This window comes from Haliotis asinina, chromosome 2 (genome assembly GCF_037392515.1).
Source record: "Haliotis asinina isolate JCU_RB_2024 chromosome 2, JCU_Hal_asi_v2, whole genome shotgun sequence".
Lineage (NCBI taxonomy): Eukaryota > Metazoa > Mollusca > Gastropoda > Lepetellida > Haliotidae > Haliotis > Haliotis asinina.
The window spans coordinates 24,651,786-24,668,500 of record NC_090281.1 but is presented as its reverse complement, the minus strand read 5'-3'; the positions used below and the strand labels follow the sequence as shown (position 1 = coordinate 24,668,500).

The window sequence follows — 16,715 nt, the reverse complement described above, 5'->3', positions numbered from 1 at the left end:
GTCACCCAGGCACACCTGTACAAAGTTTTGCAGGACGGCGATAACAGGGGCCCTCATCGGTGATCATTTAGCATAATGATACATTATTCGTACGGCTAAGGGTCCCTTTTACAACTGAAACAGGATTACAATTATCAAAGCGAAAAGGGCAGGCGCAAAACTTTATATCAAAGGGATGTAATCGCTGTGGTGCGTGTATACGTCACAATTCCCGCAGGAGGAGTATGGACGCGATACAAGAAAGGTGTTTTCTCGTATTGTGAGGCACTGCCAAGATGTCAACAGTTACCACACAAACTGTACAGGTGAGAATTATGTACAATCCGCGAACTGTCACGCGATATGAACTAAAGCTACAATCTCAATTATTGTTACCGAATTAACGGTGGATAGATCCAGGATCCCCTCCATGGATCATTTCATTTAGGACGTCCTTCCGACAGGAAATGTTACCAGTTATAGAGTTTTGTGGCCATACTGTGCTTGTTTCACGTATCTACCGTGATTGGCCATGGCCACTGTGACTACAGAAATGTAGTCGTGCGTAAATTAATTTAATTTAGTAATTGTATGTTTGTGTATCACGTTACACGTATGCTTGTTTTTAAAATGGCTTCCTAGATGTTGAATGTGGATTGCATTCACGCAGAGAGAGAGAGAGAGAGAGAGATTGAGAGAGAGAGAGAGAGAGAGAGAGAGAGAGAGAAAGATTAATATTACACAAATATGTAGGTATACAACGTTATCTATATAAATATGGAAGATATGTTGCTAGAGATGCATGCCAGACAGACAGACTGGCATTTAGATAGATAGAACGTCCTAGAAAAGAAAGAAAGTATACAACTAGTTGTTTTAGACCTTTTTTAGACTATTTTTGCGTGTGTATTCTGCATAATAACGTGTTGATAACGTCTAAAAATGTTTGATGAAATTCAATATTTATGCCAAGTAGCACAAAAATATGAATAACAATTTCTTGTTTATTTATTGCATAGAGTGAGGTTTCTAGGTAGATTTCAACACATTTATCACATTCATTGAAGGTGTAAACTATGACAGAATATTTGCTACATGGAAGCGTCGCCCAAATAAATAAATGTACATACATGCAATAAACAAGCCCATGAAGTAGTGCGATTCGTTATATGTTCACCAATTTCAAGGATGTAGATAATTTATTTTTGCGTTTCCGTCCTTTTGCTCTGTATTCATATATTATAGAACAATGTATAAATCTACAGTTTGATATTTTAGATAGTATGGTATTTTTTCATGGAACAACTGTTTCCACATAGGTTCCGTGGTTTGGTGGCCTTTAACAAGAATATTGATTAAATCGTATAATATTATTCTTCCTGACTAAATCTCTGTTCCAAAACACTGAAATATATATACATCTCGTCTACATATCGAATGTCCTGTCTATGTAGATTTCCGCGTTAATGTTCAATGTGAAAATCTATTAGGTTAAAATAAAAGTCGTCGCCACCATTTCACTTTTCTGATGGGAAGGGCGAATTTACATTATAAATATTAAGAGTCTATGTATAACCGACCCGTTCTATATTAGTGCTCTGTGTATAACCGTCCTAGTCAATATTAGTGATCTATGTATAACCGTCCCAGTCAATATTAGTGATCTGTGGATAAACGTCCCAGTTAATATTAGTGATCTGTGTATAACCGTCCCAGTCAATATTAGTGGTCTGTGTATAACCGTCCTAGTCAATATTAGTGATCTGTGTATAACCGTCCCAGTCAATATTAGTGATCTGTGTATAACCGTCCTAGTCAATGTTAGTGATGTGTGTATAACCGTCCCAGTCAATATTAGTGATCTGTGTATAACTGTCCTAGTCAATATTAGTGATCTGTGTATAACTGTCCTAGTCAATATTAGTGATCTGTGTATAACCGTCCCAGTCAATGTTAGTGATCTGTGTATAACCGTCCTAGTCAATATTATTGATCTGTGTATAAACGTCCGAGTCAATATTAGTGATCTGTCTATAACCGTCCTAGTCAATATTAGTGATCTGTGTATAACCGTCCCAGTCAATATTGGTGATCTGTGTATAACTGTCCCAGTCAATATTATTGATCTGTGTATAACCGTCCCAATCAATATGCCGACCCGGTCAGTATTAGGGGCCTATGTATAACCGATAGATGGAGAGGTAAAAGAAATTACACAACCAGATGTCTCAGGCATTCTCTGTATTTTGGCGTATGTATTCTGCATAATAACGTGTAGATACCATCTGAAATTGTTTGAGGAAATTCAATATTTATGCAATAGTTATAAGTAGCAGAAAAATATGAATGACAAATTGGCATAATCCATTTTTCATGGAACGAATGTTTCCAAATCTTCCGTGGTTTGGAGGTCCTAGTCACGAATACTGATTACAGCGAATGTCCTCCCTTACTAAATCTCCGTTCCAAAACATTGAAATATGTATACACCTCGTCTTCACTTGGAATTTCCTGTCTGTGTAGATTTTCGCGTTAATATTTGACGTGAAAATGTATCAGTTTAAAATAGAACTCGTCGCCGCCGCCATTTCACATTTCTAATGAGAAAGGCGACTTTAGATTTAATAAATACTAGGGGTCTTACATATAACCGATCCGTTCAGTATTAGGGGTTTATGTATAACCGACACTGTCAATAATAGGAATCTATGGGTAACCGACACAGTCAATATTAGAGGTTTATGTGTAACCGACCCGGGCAATATTAGGGGTTTATGTGTAACCGACCCGGTCAATATTAGGGGTGTATGTGTAACCGATCCGGTCAATATTAGGGGTTTATGTGTAACCGACCCGGTCAATATTAGGGGTCTATGCATAACCGTCCCGGTCAGCATAAGGAATATATGTACAATCCCAAGTAAACACAGCATCTTCTCACATCATCGGTACAGCGAACGACACAGAAGAACAACGATTCTGTCCATTGTCAGTCCGCGCATGAGCAACTGCTTGTGTACTATTCCGCGAATGACCTATTACCGAATCCCTCCGCGCATCAATATGTTTTAATTATGGTCTCGTCTGTTTTCCCTACGTCATGCCCTGGTTGTAATGTTATAGCTCTGAAGTCTAGATTTGCACAGTTTGCCACAATGCCTGACATTTTCGTATTGATATGTATTTGCTTTCTGTTAAAATTGGGTATTTTTAAAACGAACGTACAAGTAAGTCTTACCACTGAATTTGATGCGTTGATGAAACTGGGACACTGTAATAAGTGACGAAGATTTAATTTTAAACCATGTTGTCTTGACGATCGATGAGTAGGATATGCCCTAAGATATATAGTGGTATGACCTGCCTCCTAAACACTGTGACAAGTGAAGGTCCGAGGAGTGGTTACAGAGAGGTGATGTGTACCACAGCACTTACCACCCTACTCGCAGCCTTCCTTGACAAACGTCGATGACGTCAATCACACCGATAATGTTTGCTAAAATGTGTAACAAGCGCTAGATGACAATGAACGTCATTTCACAGACGTGTGACATCCGTCAAGGGACGGCATCAATATACATTTTCGATTGCCCACATGGGCACAATGTGTGAAGCCCATTTCTGGCGTCCTCCTCCCTGATATTTGCAGGATTGTTGCTAAAAGCGTCGTAAAATCACACTCACTCACTCACTAGTAAATTGAAGTGTGCACCCTCCTCAGCCCCTTTAGTCCGCTCCTGTAACAACGTACCACCTTGCTTGACGGAGGCACGTACTGTCAATCTTACTTCACAGAAGCAAATGTTTCTTCAGACAGGCTTCATGCATCGATGTCATGCATCGATGTGATATAATTTAATGGCAGTCAATACTTCATTCCGAAAGAAAACGTAGCATCAGTGATTGCGGTTCTTGCGGGGCGACCACATTGTCAGCTTTAACGTATCTTACACAAAGTTCATATCAGTTTAGTTTTTCGCCTCGATGCTCAATCCATTAGATGAGATATATTATATGTCATCAGCCAGCGATCAATTCATGGCTTTTGTTAGCTCCGACCGTCAATGCAGCATCTAGTCATTATGCCTTCATCTTTGTCGAAAGGTCAGGGTTGCATTTGTGTCGTCATATTTCGCTGAGAGACTGATCTTATATCTGGTTTCATCACACAGCTTTCATTGAATACTATGGTTGGTTTGCATCCGTCAGTCTCGGAAGACTATAGTCTTGCACACTGGTTGATGGAGCATCCTGTGATGTGGCTGGCCAGGCCGATGCAGGAATGACAGTCCCTCTGGCAGTTCGGGCAGGTGAACCGTGTTGCTGGTGTGTTCTCTAAGACTTTTCTTCTCTGCCGCTTGGTCTCAGAACATCGGGCATGTGTCTCCTCAATCTGCTGTGGCTCCCCATATGTTGGTGTCGATGTTCAGGGCTTTCATGTCTCCCTTGCAAGTATTACACAATGCCATTTACAACGTGGTAAAATGTAATATTTGTTATATTATGGGGTTACACTTTCTCAGTAAAGGTCAGATTCTATTACTTTTGTTGGGTTGAGTCCCGCTCGTCTGTCTTAACGCCCTCTGACCACCACTGACAATAGCTTGTCAGCAAGTAGCTTGTTTTGTACTAACAACCCCATAGGGATTTGTTTTAGAAGCGAGCAGAATCGAATAGCAAGCTTACTCATACAACTGATATTTTCCAATGATCAAATCCCTACAGAAAACTGTCTGATCCATTCAGCTAAATCACTACAGAAAACTGTCTGATCCATTCAGCCAAATCACTACAGAAAAGTGGCTGATCCATTCAGTCAAATCACTACAGAAAAATGGCTGATCCATTCATCCAAATCACTACAGAAAACTGGATGACCCATTCAGTCAAATCCCTACTGAAAACTGACTGAACCATTCAGTTAAATACCTACTGAAAACTGGCTGACCCATTCAGCTAAATAACTACAGAAAGGTGACTGACCCATTCGGCTAAATCCCTACTGAAAACTGCCTGACCCATTCAGCTAAATCCCTACTGAAACCTGGCTGACCCATTCAGTTAAATCCCTACAGGAAACTGTGTGACTCATTCAGCCAAATCCCTACCAAAACTGGCTGAAACAATAGGCCAAATCCCTACAGAATACTGGCTGATCCATTCAGCTAAATCACTACAGAAAACTGGCTGATCCATTCAGCCAAATCACTACTGAAAACTGGCTGACCCATTCAGTCAAATCCCTACTGAAAACTGGCTGATCCATTCAGCTAAATCCCTACTGAAAACTGCCTGACCCATTCAGCTAAATCCCTACAGGAAACCGTGTGATTCATTCTGCCAATCCCGAAAACTGGCTGAAACAATAGGCCAAATCCTTACAGAAAACCGGCTGACACTGTCGACCTTGTATTCCTACATAAAACTGGCTGACCCAATCAGCCGTATGTCCCATAAGAAACCTGTCTGGCCCAATCGGCCACATACCTACATAAAACTGGCCATGGTTGACCCAGTCGGCCACATCCCTACAGAAACGGCCTGACCCAAAGATCTACCATTTTATGGAAGACTTTCTTACCCATTAATCTGTAATATCCCTACGAAACACTGGCCAACCCAATCGACCATATTGTTTTGGAAACGTTCTGTACATAAACAATGGTTTACGAAATTGGACGTATCCCTACAGAAAAGATAGCATACCCAGTGAGCCATAGCCCTAATAAGAAAAGACTTGCCCATTTCTTCAAAAAAATCTGGCTTCCCCAGTCAGCCTGGTGCTGTTGGAAAACGTGGATAGTCATTCGTCTATATCCCTGGAGAAAACAGGCATGATCAATCAGCTTACTGAAAAGTAACCTACCTAATCGACTTTATTCCTACAGAGGCAATATGCTACATCGTTCATCATGGGCTCATCCGAATGTTGACAGAATCTATGAGAAAACCATCTCTGATCATAACTGCTAAGCCAACGAGAAATTGATTTCTGGTGCTCAGCGTCTATCCGACATTCATTTTTATCGTTACAGTGCTTGTTCCACACGACTGTCACGTTGCAGTGCACGTGTTTCGCGTTGCACGTAATGGCTATCGGTTATCACATCGATTTATTGGTAGCTGTTTTATTGATAGCTGTTTACCAAATCATCACAATTTACCTGCCCTAAAGTGTCATATCGCTTAACCGCTGGTAATTGTGACTATCGAAGTCCACGGAACAATTCAGCGTCTCGCTTCACAACGCGACCGTAACGTTACGGCTACGTAGTATATCTAGCATAACGTAGACATACGACAGAGGCTGCGTTACGATCGCTTCGTAGAAGAGAACCTTGTGTAACGACGAACGCTTCCACAGCGCTCCATCTCACCTGAATTGTTGAAACCTAGACATAATTTGGCGGGAAAGTACGATCATGTGACACCGAGTGAAGAATGTACGCCAAGTGAAGTCGTCAAGGTAACGACTGGTTCTTCCATATCCCAGCGAGGATGACATACATGTAAAACTTGCTTTTGACAAATCATCGCTGCGCACAAACTAACATTTTCCCCACGGAGAATTTACGATTTTGTATTGACCATTATTGAGGGAAAATTGTAACTCAGCGGATCCTGCTGATTACGTGTTTTACATCTTCCGCGGAATCAAATATTCGCGCACGCAACTACAACCAAAGTTGACCCCCAGTAAATACATATGTGACCGTCGGTGCTTTGTGTACCATTCTGAAAGGTACGTGTTATTAAAAAAATGAAACGCATATGTGACTTTTAGAATATTGGACTCAGAGTTGTTGTTTTGAGAAAGCTTATGAGAGGGAGGGGGAGAGGAATGGGGGAGAGGAAGGCAGGACAGGGGTGTTTGAAGAGACCAGGGCTCGAACCTCGACATCCTGTGGCAGGTTGCCCATCAAATCCACTGATGTCAGTAACAGTACATCGTCAAATACCTGCGTTACTTCACTTTTCACTTGAAGAAGCGTATCTTCAGTTATCATACAAACGCTCATTTTTTAACGCGGTGCCATAGCAACGCCATGTCATTCAGCGTGTATTACTTAACAGAAGGCAGGGTTTTCGTTTGTGCCAGTATTGTTGAACGCCAGTTGTCATTCTGTTTGTTGAATGGCGCCGTACTCGGCGCACTCAATTTGTCAATTCACCTACCACCCGACATATGCCCCAACACCCGCACCTATACATTCACTCAACAACCACCCGATATATCCACCAACACAAACACCCATATACATCCACTCACCGACCACCCGACATATCCACCAACACACCTACCCATACATACATCCACTCACAAACCAAGAGCTCCATCAGGTAACCAACCAGTAAAATCAACAAGTTACTAACTCACACGTACGAGCGTATATACAGATGTAGAAAACACATCCAGAACTCGGTTGCCCCAAACGACAGACAGAGACTTACAACAGCACTCCGAGGACCAGAAGTGACTGTTATATTGAATATTAATGACAGTCATGTATACTAGCGTAAAGATGACGACGGCTTGGTAAACATGGAATCCAAGAGGAATGATAGTATGGGAACTGCACATACGCGACCGGTTGATAAAGAGGTTTGTCTTGTTGGTTGGTTTGTTTCTTAACGCTGCATGGCCTAGTGGGTTAGATGGCTGTCTTCGAATCCTGGATGGGACTCCACCCAAAAAGTTGCAGAATCTGTACCATGTTACATTTGACCATGTTCAAAATGACACTGTGAATCATAACAGTTGGACAAATTGTTGTATGATCCAAAGGGAGTTGAGATTGAAAATACTATGTGCAGTCGTGATGGACATCCAATGATCGAGGGAAAAACAAAGCGCCCTTGAGCAGTTGAACCAACAGGATATCGTCGCTATACAAATATCTAGTAGTATAGTATATAGTATAAATTGACAAAAGCCTGGCTAAACGAGAGGTGCAACAAAATACCTCCAGGGCATGTATTAGACACATTATCGAACACCGTGTCGTGTGTTTATTGATTTATCTGCGACATACAAACAGTGATTTGTTTTACAAGAGCATGGGGTAAATAAAGTAGGAAGTGTGTTAACAACACGAGGCTGACTATGTAACTTGCTCCTGGCAAGTTATGGTCGATGTTTGGGCCTATTGTTCTGCAGTGGTTTCCGTTATCTTCTATTTACATGGTGGTTCGTAGAACGACAAAATATGCTGGAGGGAAATCGATGTTAAAGTAGGATCACGCCATTTGTCAACAGGCACACTGCAGGTACTACACTGATTTGACTTGAAACTGCAGTGATTGCATATACAGACGGAGCAAGGTGGAAATATTGGGTAGGTGAGTGCGTCTGTGCGTAGGTTGGGCTGCATAAAAATTAAATTACAAATGTTTCTCGGGCACGTACTTTTCAAAAGTGACGAGGGAGGTAGGACTTTTTATTCAATTTTAATAGAAATAAAGTGACGAGGGAGGATCACATATTTAATGTCCCTTTCTCTCAGAAATACAGCTTGGGAAGTTTAACACGTGAGGTTGTGAATTCTGTCACCCTCGTTCTTACAGACTCTGATTCTCATAGTGGACAAAATGAATGATCAGTCAAGTCTCAATTATCTTTTTCAAAATGCAATACAAAACTTTTACGCACACTAATAAAAATGACGCTTCGATGCCCGAAAAGCATTTTTTTTTTAATTTAGCCACTGTAATTTAGTAAACTTTAGTCATGCGTTTTCCTTGAGTCACGCGTTACAACCGTCAACTTAGAAATATATGCCCAAAGATCTTAATGAAACACCCTCTGTGTTTTTTGCAATGGCGGGATTTCAACACGTACCTCTCGTGGTGACCACGATGGACAAACATGAATTCTTCTGATTCGTATGACACTCCGACTCCTAACAAACAACAAAATGGTAATCACATTGGAATCCATGCTGATTTTATGATTATAAGTGCCTATAAAAAAAAACATTTTTAAAAAAAGACCAAATGAATAGCCCACCGATTTTCATAGAAACCTATGTTTGGAGACAAATATGGCCCTGAAATGTTTACTATTGACTTCAAATTATTGACTTTTGAATGTGAACATTCAAAATTTCGTTTTGCTTGTCGTACACGATTCAAGGTCAATACCGGGTGTAACCTCCATGAAGGGACAGCGTTCCTCGTGTACCAGGTTCTGTACAGGAGGATCTCTTTGTTGCACATGGCGACCAATCAAGTCATAGATATGGTCCAAAGGATTAAAGATCACATATACTCTAATAGGGTACAAATGCAAAATCACTTGCTGACATCGTTATAAATGAAACCCCGTCATTAAAACTGCTCATTTCGATCTTTAATTACCTGAAATCGACCTTTTTGTCAACAGTGCGCAATTCTCAGCCGCAAACGAAATTTCAACCAATCAGAGCGGCGCGTCTTCGTGACGTAATAGTGGGTATAGGAATGAGGGTCTGTGCAGTATTTATCTACATTTCAGGGGTTAAACTATTTCGTTTACAGGTTTGTACAAGCCTGAAATCGCGAAAGCTGTTGAGAAAAATGAAAGCTATATATTCTCAAAATCTACTATCATTTAGTTTTGTCTCCTGCTTTGCCTATTTTGGAGTTAGAACCCTTGTTTTCATAGACGATCCTGTCAAAATCACTTGGTGTCGCTAGGTTGTAATCCGTGTTAGGTGGTATAAACCTACACGTTATTTGTTATCATTCACTTGATACTCAGTTAATGAATTTATAACAGGTCTAATTAGTGGTAACGCCGCTTAGATTACCCGACAAAGGCCCCCGTTTGGCATTTCTTTTGTCTGGATCGATCAAAGGATAAACCGATGTCACGCTGATTGATTAATTAGTTTTATGGGGATTTAAATGGGGATTTGTCAAAAGGTAGAGTTTATGCATGTACATTTACTAATCTATACTGAATACACTCTGTCGTGTCTGTGTCTATGTAAAACAACACCCTTCTTTCAAAGGATTAACCGCCAATACATTGATTGCTATTGGCTGACTAAATAACTTTTTAAAAAGAATGACGCACATTATGCAATTATTTGCCAGGTGTGCTTTCTTGGGTAACCAATAAAACTATACAGCCATGTGAAAAACCTGAAACGATACATCACGTTTTCGTATATTAGACTGTTAAAAGACACATCACTTGGGAAATCTGCAGATGAATTACATATCACTTGTTTTTGTGGATATTGATGGATACATTCCTCGAACAAGGTAATAGCCTGACATTGCTCCTATAACTTTCATTTTAATATTTGCATTTTTGTTTTTAATAAGTTGTCGTAGCTTTCAACAGAATCATTGTTTTCGTCGTTAAGTGTAATGATGCAGACGACATACACTAGGGCGTGCGTGCGAATTATGATTCATATAGGAAAACTATGAAATCTCTACATATTACATTCCTGTTATACATTTGCAGATCGCTTCTTTTTATTAAGTTTCAAAATGCACGCAAGTATGATTATGAAATAATTAGGATTATGAGACCAAGTATAAAGACGTATATTGACAAGTGTCTACATACTGGTGAGTGAACGTTACAAACCAAGTGAATTTAGCAAGTGAAGAAATTTATCGCGCAGTATTTTCACTTCGACCCCGACCTCTCTTAGGTTATGTTACAGATTGTGTCATGCAAACTCCTTTTAGTAATGATTCAAATACACATTTATGTAGTTTTGATTTTCTATCGTGATGAGAACAAACCATACATAATCTCATTAATTCAAATGGATTTGACTTCACGATTTTCAAAAATGGCGGCGCCCTATCTGGGGATGAATGCAATTTAAGTTTGTTTTCACCGACTTACAAAAGGACAATTACTTTCTACTGGTAGTAAAATATGTATTTTATTGATGGACAATAGGATTTTGCATGACATTGCTTATAACATAACAATTTCACTCTTGGAAGTGAAGTGGAGGTCAATATAACATTGCGTGCAATATAAATGTCACTTCGAGCCCCACCTTGCTTCCTTGGAAGAAGTCCTTATGTTAAAAGTTGTGTCATGCAAAATCCTTTTGGCCATGATTCAAATGCATCTTTAACTACCAGTAGAAAGTAGTTTTGATTTTTAACTTGATGAGAACAATTCAAAATCTCAATAATTCTAACGGACTTTAGCCCGTGACTTCAGGATTTTCAAAAATGGCGGCGTCCTGTCTGAGGATGAATGCTATTTAAGTTTGTTTTCACCGACTTACAAAATCAAAATTAGTTTCTACTGGTAGTAATATATGTATTTTATTGATGGGCATTAGGATTCTACATGACATTGCTTATAACATTATAATTTCACTCTTGGAATCGGTCAATATAAGGGGTCAATATAAGACTACTTACGATAATATTGTCACTTCGACCGCAACCTCGTTTCCGAGGAAGAAAGCGTTATATCCATGCAACATCCTTTTGGTCAGCAATGTGTAGTAAGCAGTCTTAATTTTTTAAACTCGATGAAACTTAAACTCCATTTTCTATCCTGGAAGCGTGGTAGGGGGCGAACCATCCGATTTAGTATACGCCACAGGCTTCCACAAAGCTCACTTCGCACACACTAACAACCAATTTAAGCACAAACTACGGAGTCTGGTGGAAATCTGTGTATAGTGACACCATCACCCGACCCCAAGGAACAATTGACGGCAACACAACAATTCGGGTTGTCTTTGGTGACGTCGAGAAATCAGCAAAATGACGAGCTTCCTACACATTTTCTGTCCATTTAACTGGATACCGTTCCTTTTATGACGTCACTGTAGGGCTCTGGCGACAGAGTTACGTAACCTGCCTGCGGTTTCGTTTGCGGGCGAGAGAGAAGCAGACGGCTTTTTATCAACTTTTAAGCGCTTGGTATTAATTAACCACAAGTTTTTTTAGAAAAAAATGGTGTGTCGATTATGACTAACCAAAAGTCTTTCATATGCAGTGATAAAAAGAGTACCCAAAAACTTGAGTTTAGTGGTCCTTTAAGATCGGGGCTCTTTCAAGCGTGTAGATATGCAGTGCGGTGCTTAAGTAAGTTCCGAGAGTAATAGAAAGGAACCATACCTGTCAGCTGATTTTAGCTGATGCTTGATTTTCAATAAAAGATAAATTTAAATGTCAATTATCAAGGCACAATATCACGTATAATATATTTTACCTATATTATGTATATTCGGACATATGCACTCCCTTAAGCTTTCTATATATGCAACAAAAGACCTCTTATTCTTTATCACTTGCCTGAAATCAATAACAGCTTCCAAACGGAAAACACTTGTCATACATGGAATGTAAGCAATTGCTCCGTACGTCGAAAACTGTAGCATGCGGTGTTTTCGGTGTTTGCCGAACTGGTTTCAATCACAAGTTGAGCGTAGGATATTCGTAAAGAGCGCTTCACTTTATAGGGTTCGCTGGAAAAATACTCGACCGGTAGAGGGCGCTAGAGTAGATTTAATGCAGTGTTGCAATAATTCATTGGAACTTTTTAATTCTATGTTGTAGTCCAAACACGTAATGTTTTTGGAATACGTTATAGCCTCCCTGAGGGCTGAGAGTATTAGTGAGAGAAAAGATTTTTTTTTCATTTTCAGAGAAGCGTGGGGTGATATAGTGCCTTTAAATAACATTGCCCTGTAAGGTACAAATGGCAGCAATAAAACATTATTTGTGTCATATAGCTGCAGATTCTTTTTTTACCCTAGTATAATTTGAACCAAATGGTTGAAACGATGTGAACAAATTCAACTCTAGTTCTTTCAGTATTAAAAAAACGACACAAACTCGGAATATTTTCCTTTCATCTACAGTATACTGCTTACAACTCGCGTCAGATCGATACGTTTCTTAATTATGCATGGTTAAATGATATCCTATATGTAATATGAATCAGATTTTTGTTTGTTGTTTAAACGCAAAACACAACTATGCAGATTCTGATTCTTTTTAGTTTGGACCTAATATTAAACATCAAAAATGCAAATTCAACTTATAAAGTGTAAAAATAACGCGAAATCGGATTTCAAAATATTCACTCATTTTCACCCTGCGCTAGGGGAAAAAGTGGTTTCAACAGCTATGGTGCACTGCGCCCACAGCGCATGCGCAGTGATTAGACTCGCGCGGCTTGACCCGAGGAAGGCGACTCGTAAACCACAGTAAGTGATGCGTGCAAGGATTGTCGCAGCGGTCAAAGTTGGAGAACAAGAGATGTTTCTTATCATTACAAATATCTTGTGTAAACCAAATTTCCAAGACAGTGTAGCATGAGAAATGCGGATATATATACTGTTATCCCCCTTGCTTGACAACGGTATATGAATCCATGACGAAACGTTGTATCATGTACAATAAAAGAAGTTTTCTGTGAAAACCATACTTATAAAATGCCAGTCAAACAGGTCATCTCACACTCAATGAGTCCTCTGAGTATCGGCACATGAACCAGCCAATGAAAGGTCTTCGTTACACGTCTTCGTGCACCCACTCTGATTGGGTTCGGCCTCCTAGATGCTTCGTTTCAAGAGAAGTACAGTACAAAATATTGCGCTTTTAATTCGCGATTGTACGCGAAAGTACTGGGTTTTGGGGTCCTTTTCGCAGTCAGCAATGTGTGACCACCGACTTTGGCGCCTCATACAAGAATGATTTCCTGAAAAGCAATTCTGATACGTTTCGAGTTTATATCTAAAATCATAATATGTTTAAAATCAATAATCTTGGTAAATTTACAACTTATAAATGTTTGCTTTCTGTACAGGGTTGCGTTTGTTCCGTCGTGCCTGTAGTTATGATTGTAAATTTGTATATGTAGATATCAGACTACCTGAAATACTAATCGACCAGTATGTTGCAGAATCTTGGTGATGAAATGAAGCCGTTGCCGGGTGTCGACGTCGAGACGGCGTTGCATCTCCAGAGCAACCTACACCGCCTGTACACAGAGCGACGTCACACCGACGTCACTGTGTGTATCAAGGATGCCGTGTTCGAGTGTCACAAGGCAGTGCTCGCTGCAACATCGCCATACTTCGACGCTATGTTCTCCAGCGGAATGAAAGAATGTGTCGACAACATTGTTCGCCCACAGGGACTCTCTACAAACGCCTTTGAGAACATCCTGACTTTTTTGTACACAGGAAGGTGTCAAGTTGACGTCGACAACGCCGAAGAAATTTTGAAAGCGTCGTGCATGTTTCAAATCACGTTGCTGACTGAAAAGTGCGAGAAGTTCCTAATAGGCCATATTTGTTCAGACAATTGTATAGCATTGTGGAAAATAGCCCGTGCGCATGTGTGCAAGCTGTTAGAAGAGAAATCGTATGCGTGCATACTCAGCAATTTTCAAGAAATCTGCAAATCGGAAAATTTCTTCTGTTTGGACAAAGAAGAACTTCAACAAATCATCTCCAACGACGACTTGAACGTCCCCCAAGAGGAGAGCGTCTGTGACGCCGTCTTCTCGTGGTGTAAAGCGGACGTAGGCGAGAGGTCCCACTGCATGGACGACCTCATCCCGCACCTTCGTCTACCCTTGGTGACTTCCGAGTACCTCATCAACGAGGTGGAGTCGCACCCAATACTGAAGGAAAACCGACGCTGTCAGCGGGTCGTGAGTGAGGCAGTCAGTTACCACATGCTGCCCGCTCGCAGGCATGAGTTCATGTCACCCCGCACCTTCCACCGCCACCACACCCACAGCGAGGAGGTGCTTGTGGTACTCGGGGGCTACTCGGACAGCGGAGAGAAGGTCACGGACGTTCTGTGTTACAGCAGCCGGAAGAAGAAGTGGTTCATCCTCTGTCCGTTACTCTTCAAACTCGGTCGAGAATACTGCTGCACTGTGTACGGTAATGATATTTTTGTGTCCGGAGGATCTCAGAAGCCTCAGAGCCTCGTCCGGTTCAACTCAGAGCACAACGAGTGGCATAAATGCACGCAAATGATAACAGGACGTCGTCGTCACGCCATGGTGGCCGTCGGGGAATCGCTGTACGTCATGGGCGGCTATGACGACAGGGCGAACGAGGAGTCAAAGAGAACACTATGCGATGTTGAGGAGTTTCAGCTCAGCACGTGCACATGGCGGAAGGCGGGTTGTCTCGTGCAAGCGGTGAGGTCAATGTCGGCGGCGGTGTCCAAGGAAAAGATTTTCGTGTTCGGAGGTCTACAGAACGACGAAAGAGAGACCTCCGCTATCCAGTGCTTTGACACCCGGATCCAGAGCACATACTTCATAGGGGATTTATGCCTGCCGTGCAAGCTGACCCGTAGCGTCTTTTACGACAAACGCATCTACATTTTCTGCACAGACGGAACCGTCATGGACTACGACGATGACTTCCGGTGTAAAATTGTGTCCAAAATCCCAAACTTTAACCGCCGTCGGTTCGGTGTTGTAAGATGCCGGGGTGGGGTAGTGATAGTAGGTGGCGAGTCGGGGGACACTATATTCCGTGATACAGTATGGTTCGACCCCAGCCTGCTGGATTCTGACCCGAGCTCTGCCACCAGCTTCACTCTACCAGGGAGAGCCAACTTTGGGGTGGCCAATATTGTCATCAAAAAGAAGTTCTTGAATGTGGAATGGGCGGAGGAATTGTAAGGCCAACTTTGGGGCCATTATTCTCATAAAAAATGTTCCTAGATGAGGAAATGTAACAAAGAAACAAAAGTGCCAACTTTGGGATCAATACTGTCACAGGGAAGAATTTCTTTTATGTGGAATATATGTGCGGAGTATCTGTAACTTGTTGACCAACTGTGTGGTCACCAGTATTGTCATAAAGGCGAAGTTCCTGAATAGCGGAGGAGCAGTAACAATGAGACGTTCTGGTATCGGGCTATGTGGAATGGTACTGTTATTCAGTTCCCAGTGATCAGTATTTGGACTGGGAAGAGGCCGTCATATGTAAATTCTAACATGTTTTATTGTGTTCAGTCGAGGAGGTGGCAATCTGTCTGGTGGGTAAGTGGGGAAGTTTTCCCGTCGGGCTTGGATGGCAAATATGAACACAAGCAAATGACAATGACACATGACCTCTTGCTCAGTGACACTGGTTCAGGTTTACAAAATGTGTTGTGGGGTATTATATGTGTTATCTTGGATTCACGTAACTTTCACACAGGACGAACTCTCTCTCTCTCTCTCTTTCTCTCTCTCTCTCTCCCACAAGCACAGACACACGCTCTCTCTCTCTCTCCCACACACACAGACACAGACACACACACACACTCTCTCTCTCTCACACACACACACACACTCTCTGTCTCTCACACACACACTCTCTCACACACACATACACTCCCTCTCTCTCTCACACACACACACTCTCTCACACACAAACACACACACACTCTCTCTCTCACACACACGCACGCACGCACGCACACACACATCTACACTCACGCACATGCGCATGTGAACATCATTTACAAAACAAAACTGCTGGAGTGCTGAAAGTTTACACTCGGTAGCTACAACTGTAACAAAAAAAAACAACAACTGTTTTCCACGAAGGTATCACATTTGATATGACTCGCATTATATAATTGATTGTAGCTTTTGTTTGGATGTGTTTGCAATCCCATGTAAATTAGTAATGTTTTCGTAATCGCATCTTAAGATAATTCCCTCGGCAGGCACTATTGTGTGTTCCAATGTGACTCACTTATACTCTGGAAACTGAACTCGCTGTCCACTCTTA

The 16,715-nt window shown here is 41.3% G+C and overlaps 1 protein-coding gene across 1 annotated transcript; it reads left to right on the top strand.

The window, feature by feature from the left end:
• Window positions 1-13,879: 13,879 nt before the first annotated feature.
• Window positions 13,880-15,613, top strand: LOC137271670 (kelch-like protein 24). The gene has a single exon (XM_067804095.1). It carries the CDS (start codon window positions 13,880-13,882, stop codon window positions 15,611-15,613), a length of 1,734 nt encoding a protein of 577 aa, XP_067660196.1.
• Window positions 15,614-16,715: the final 1,102 nt, after the last annotated feature.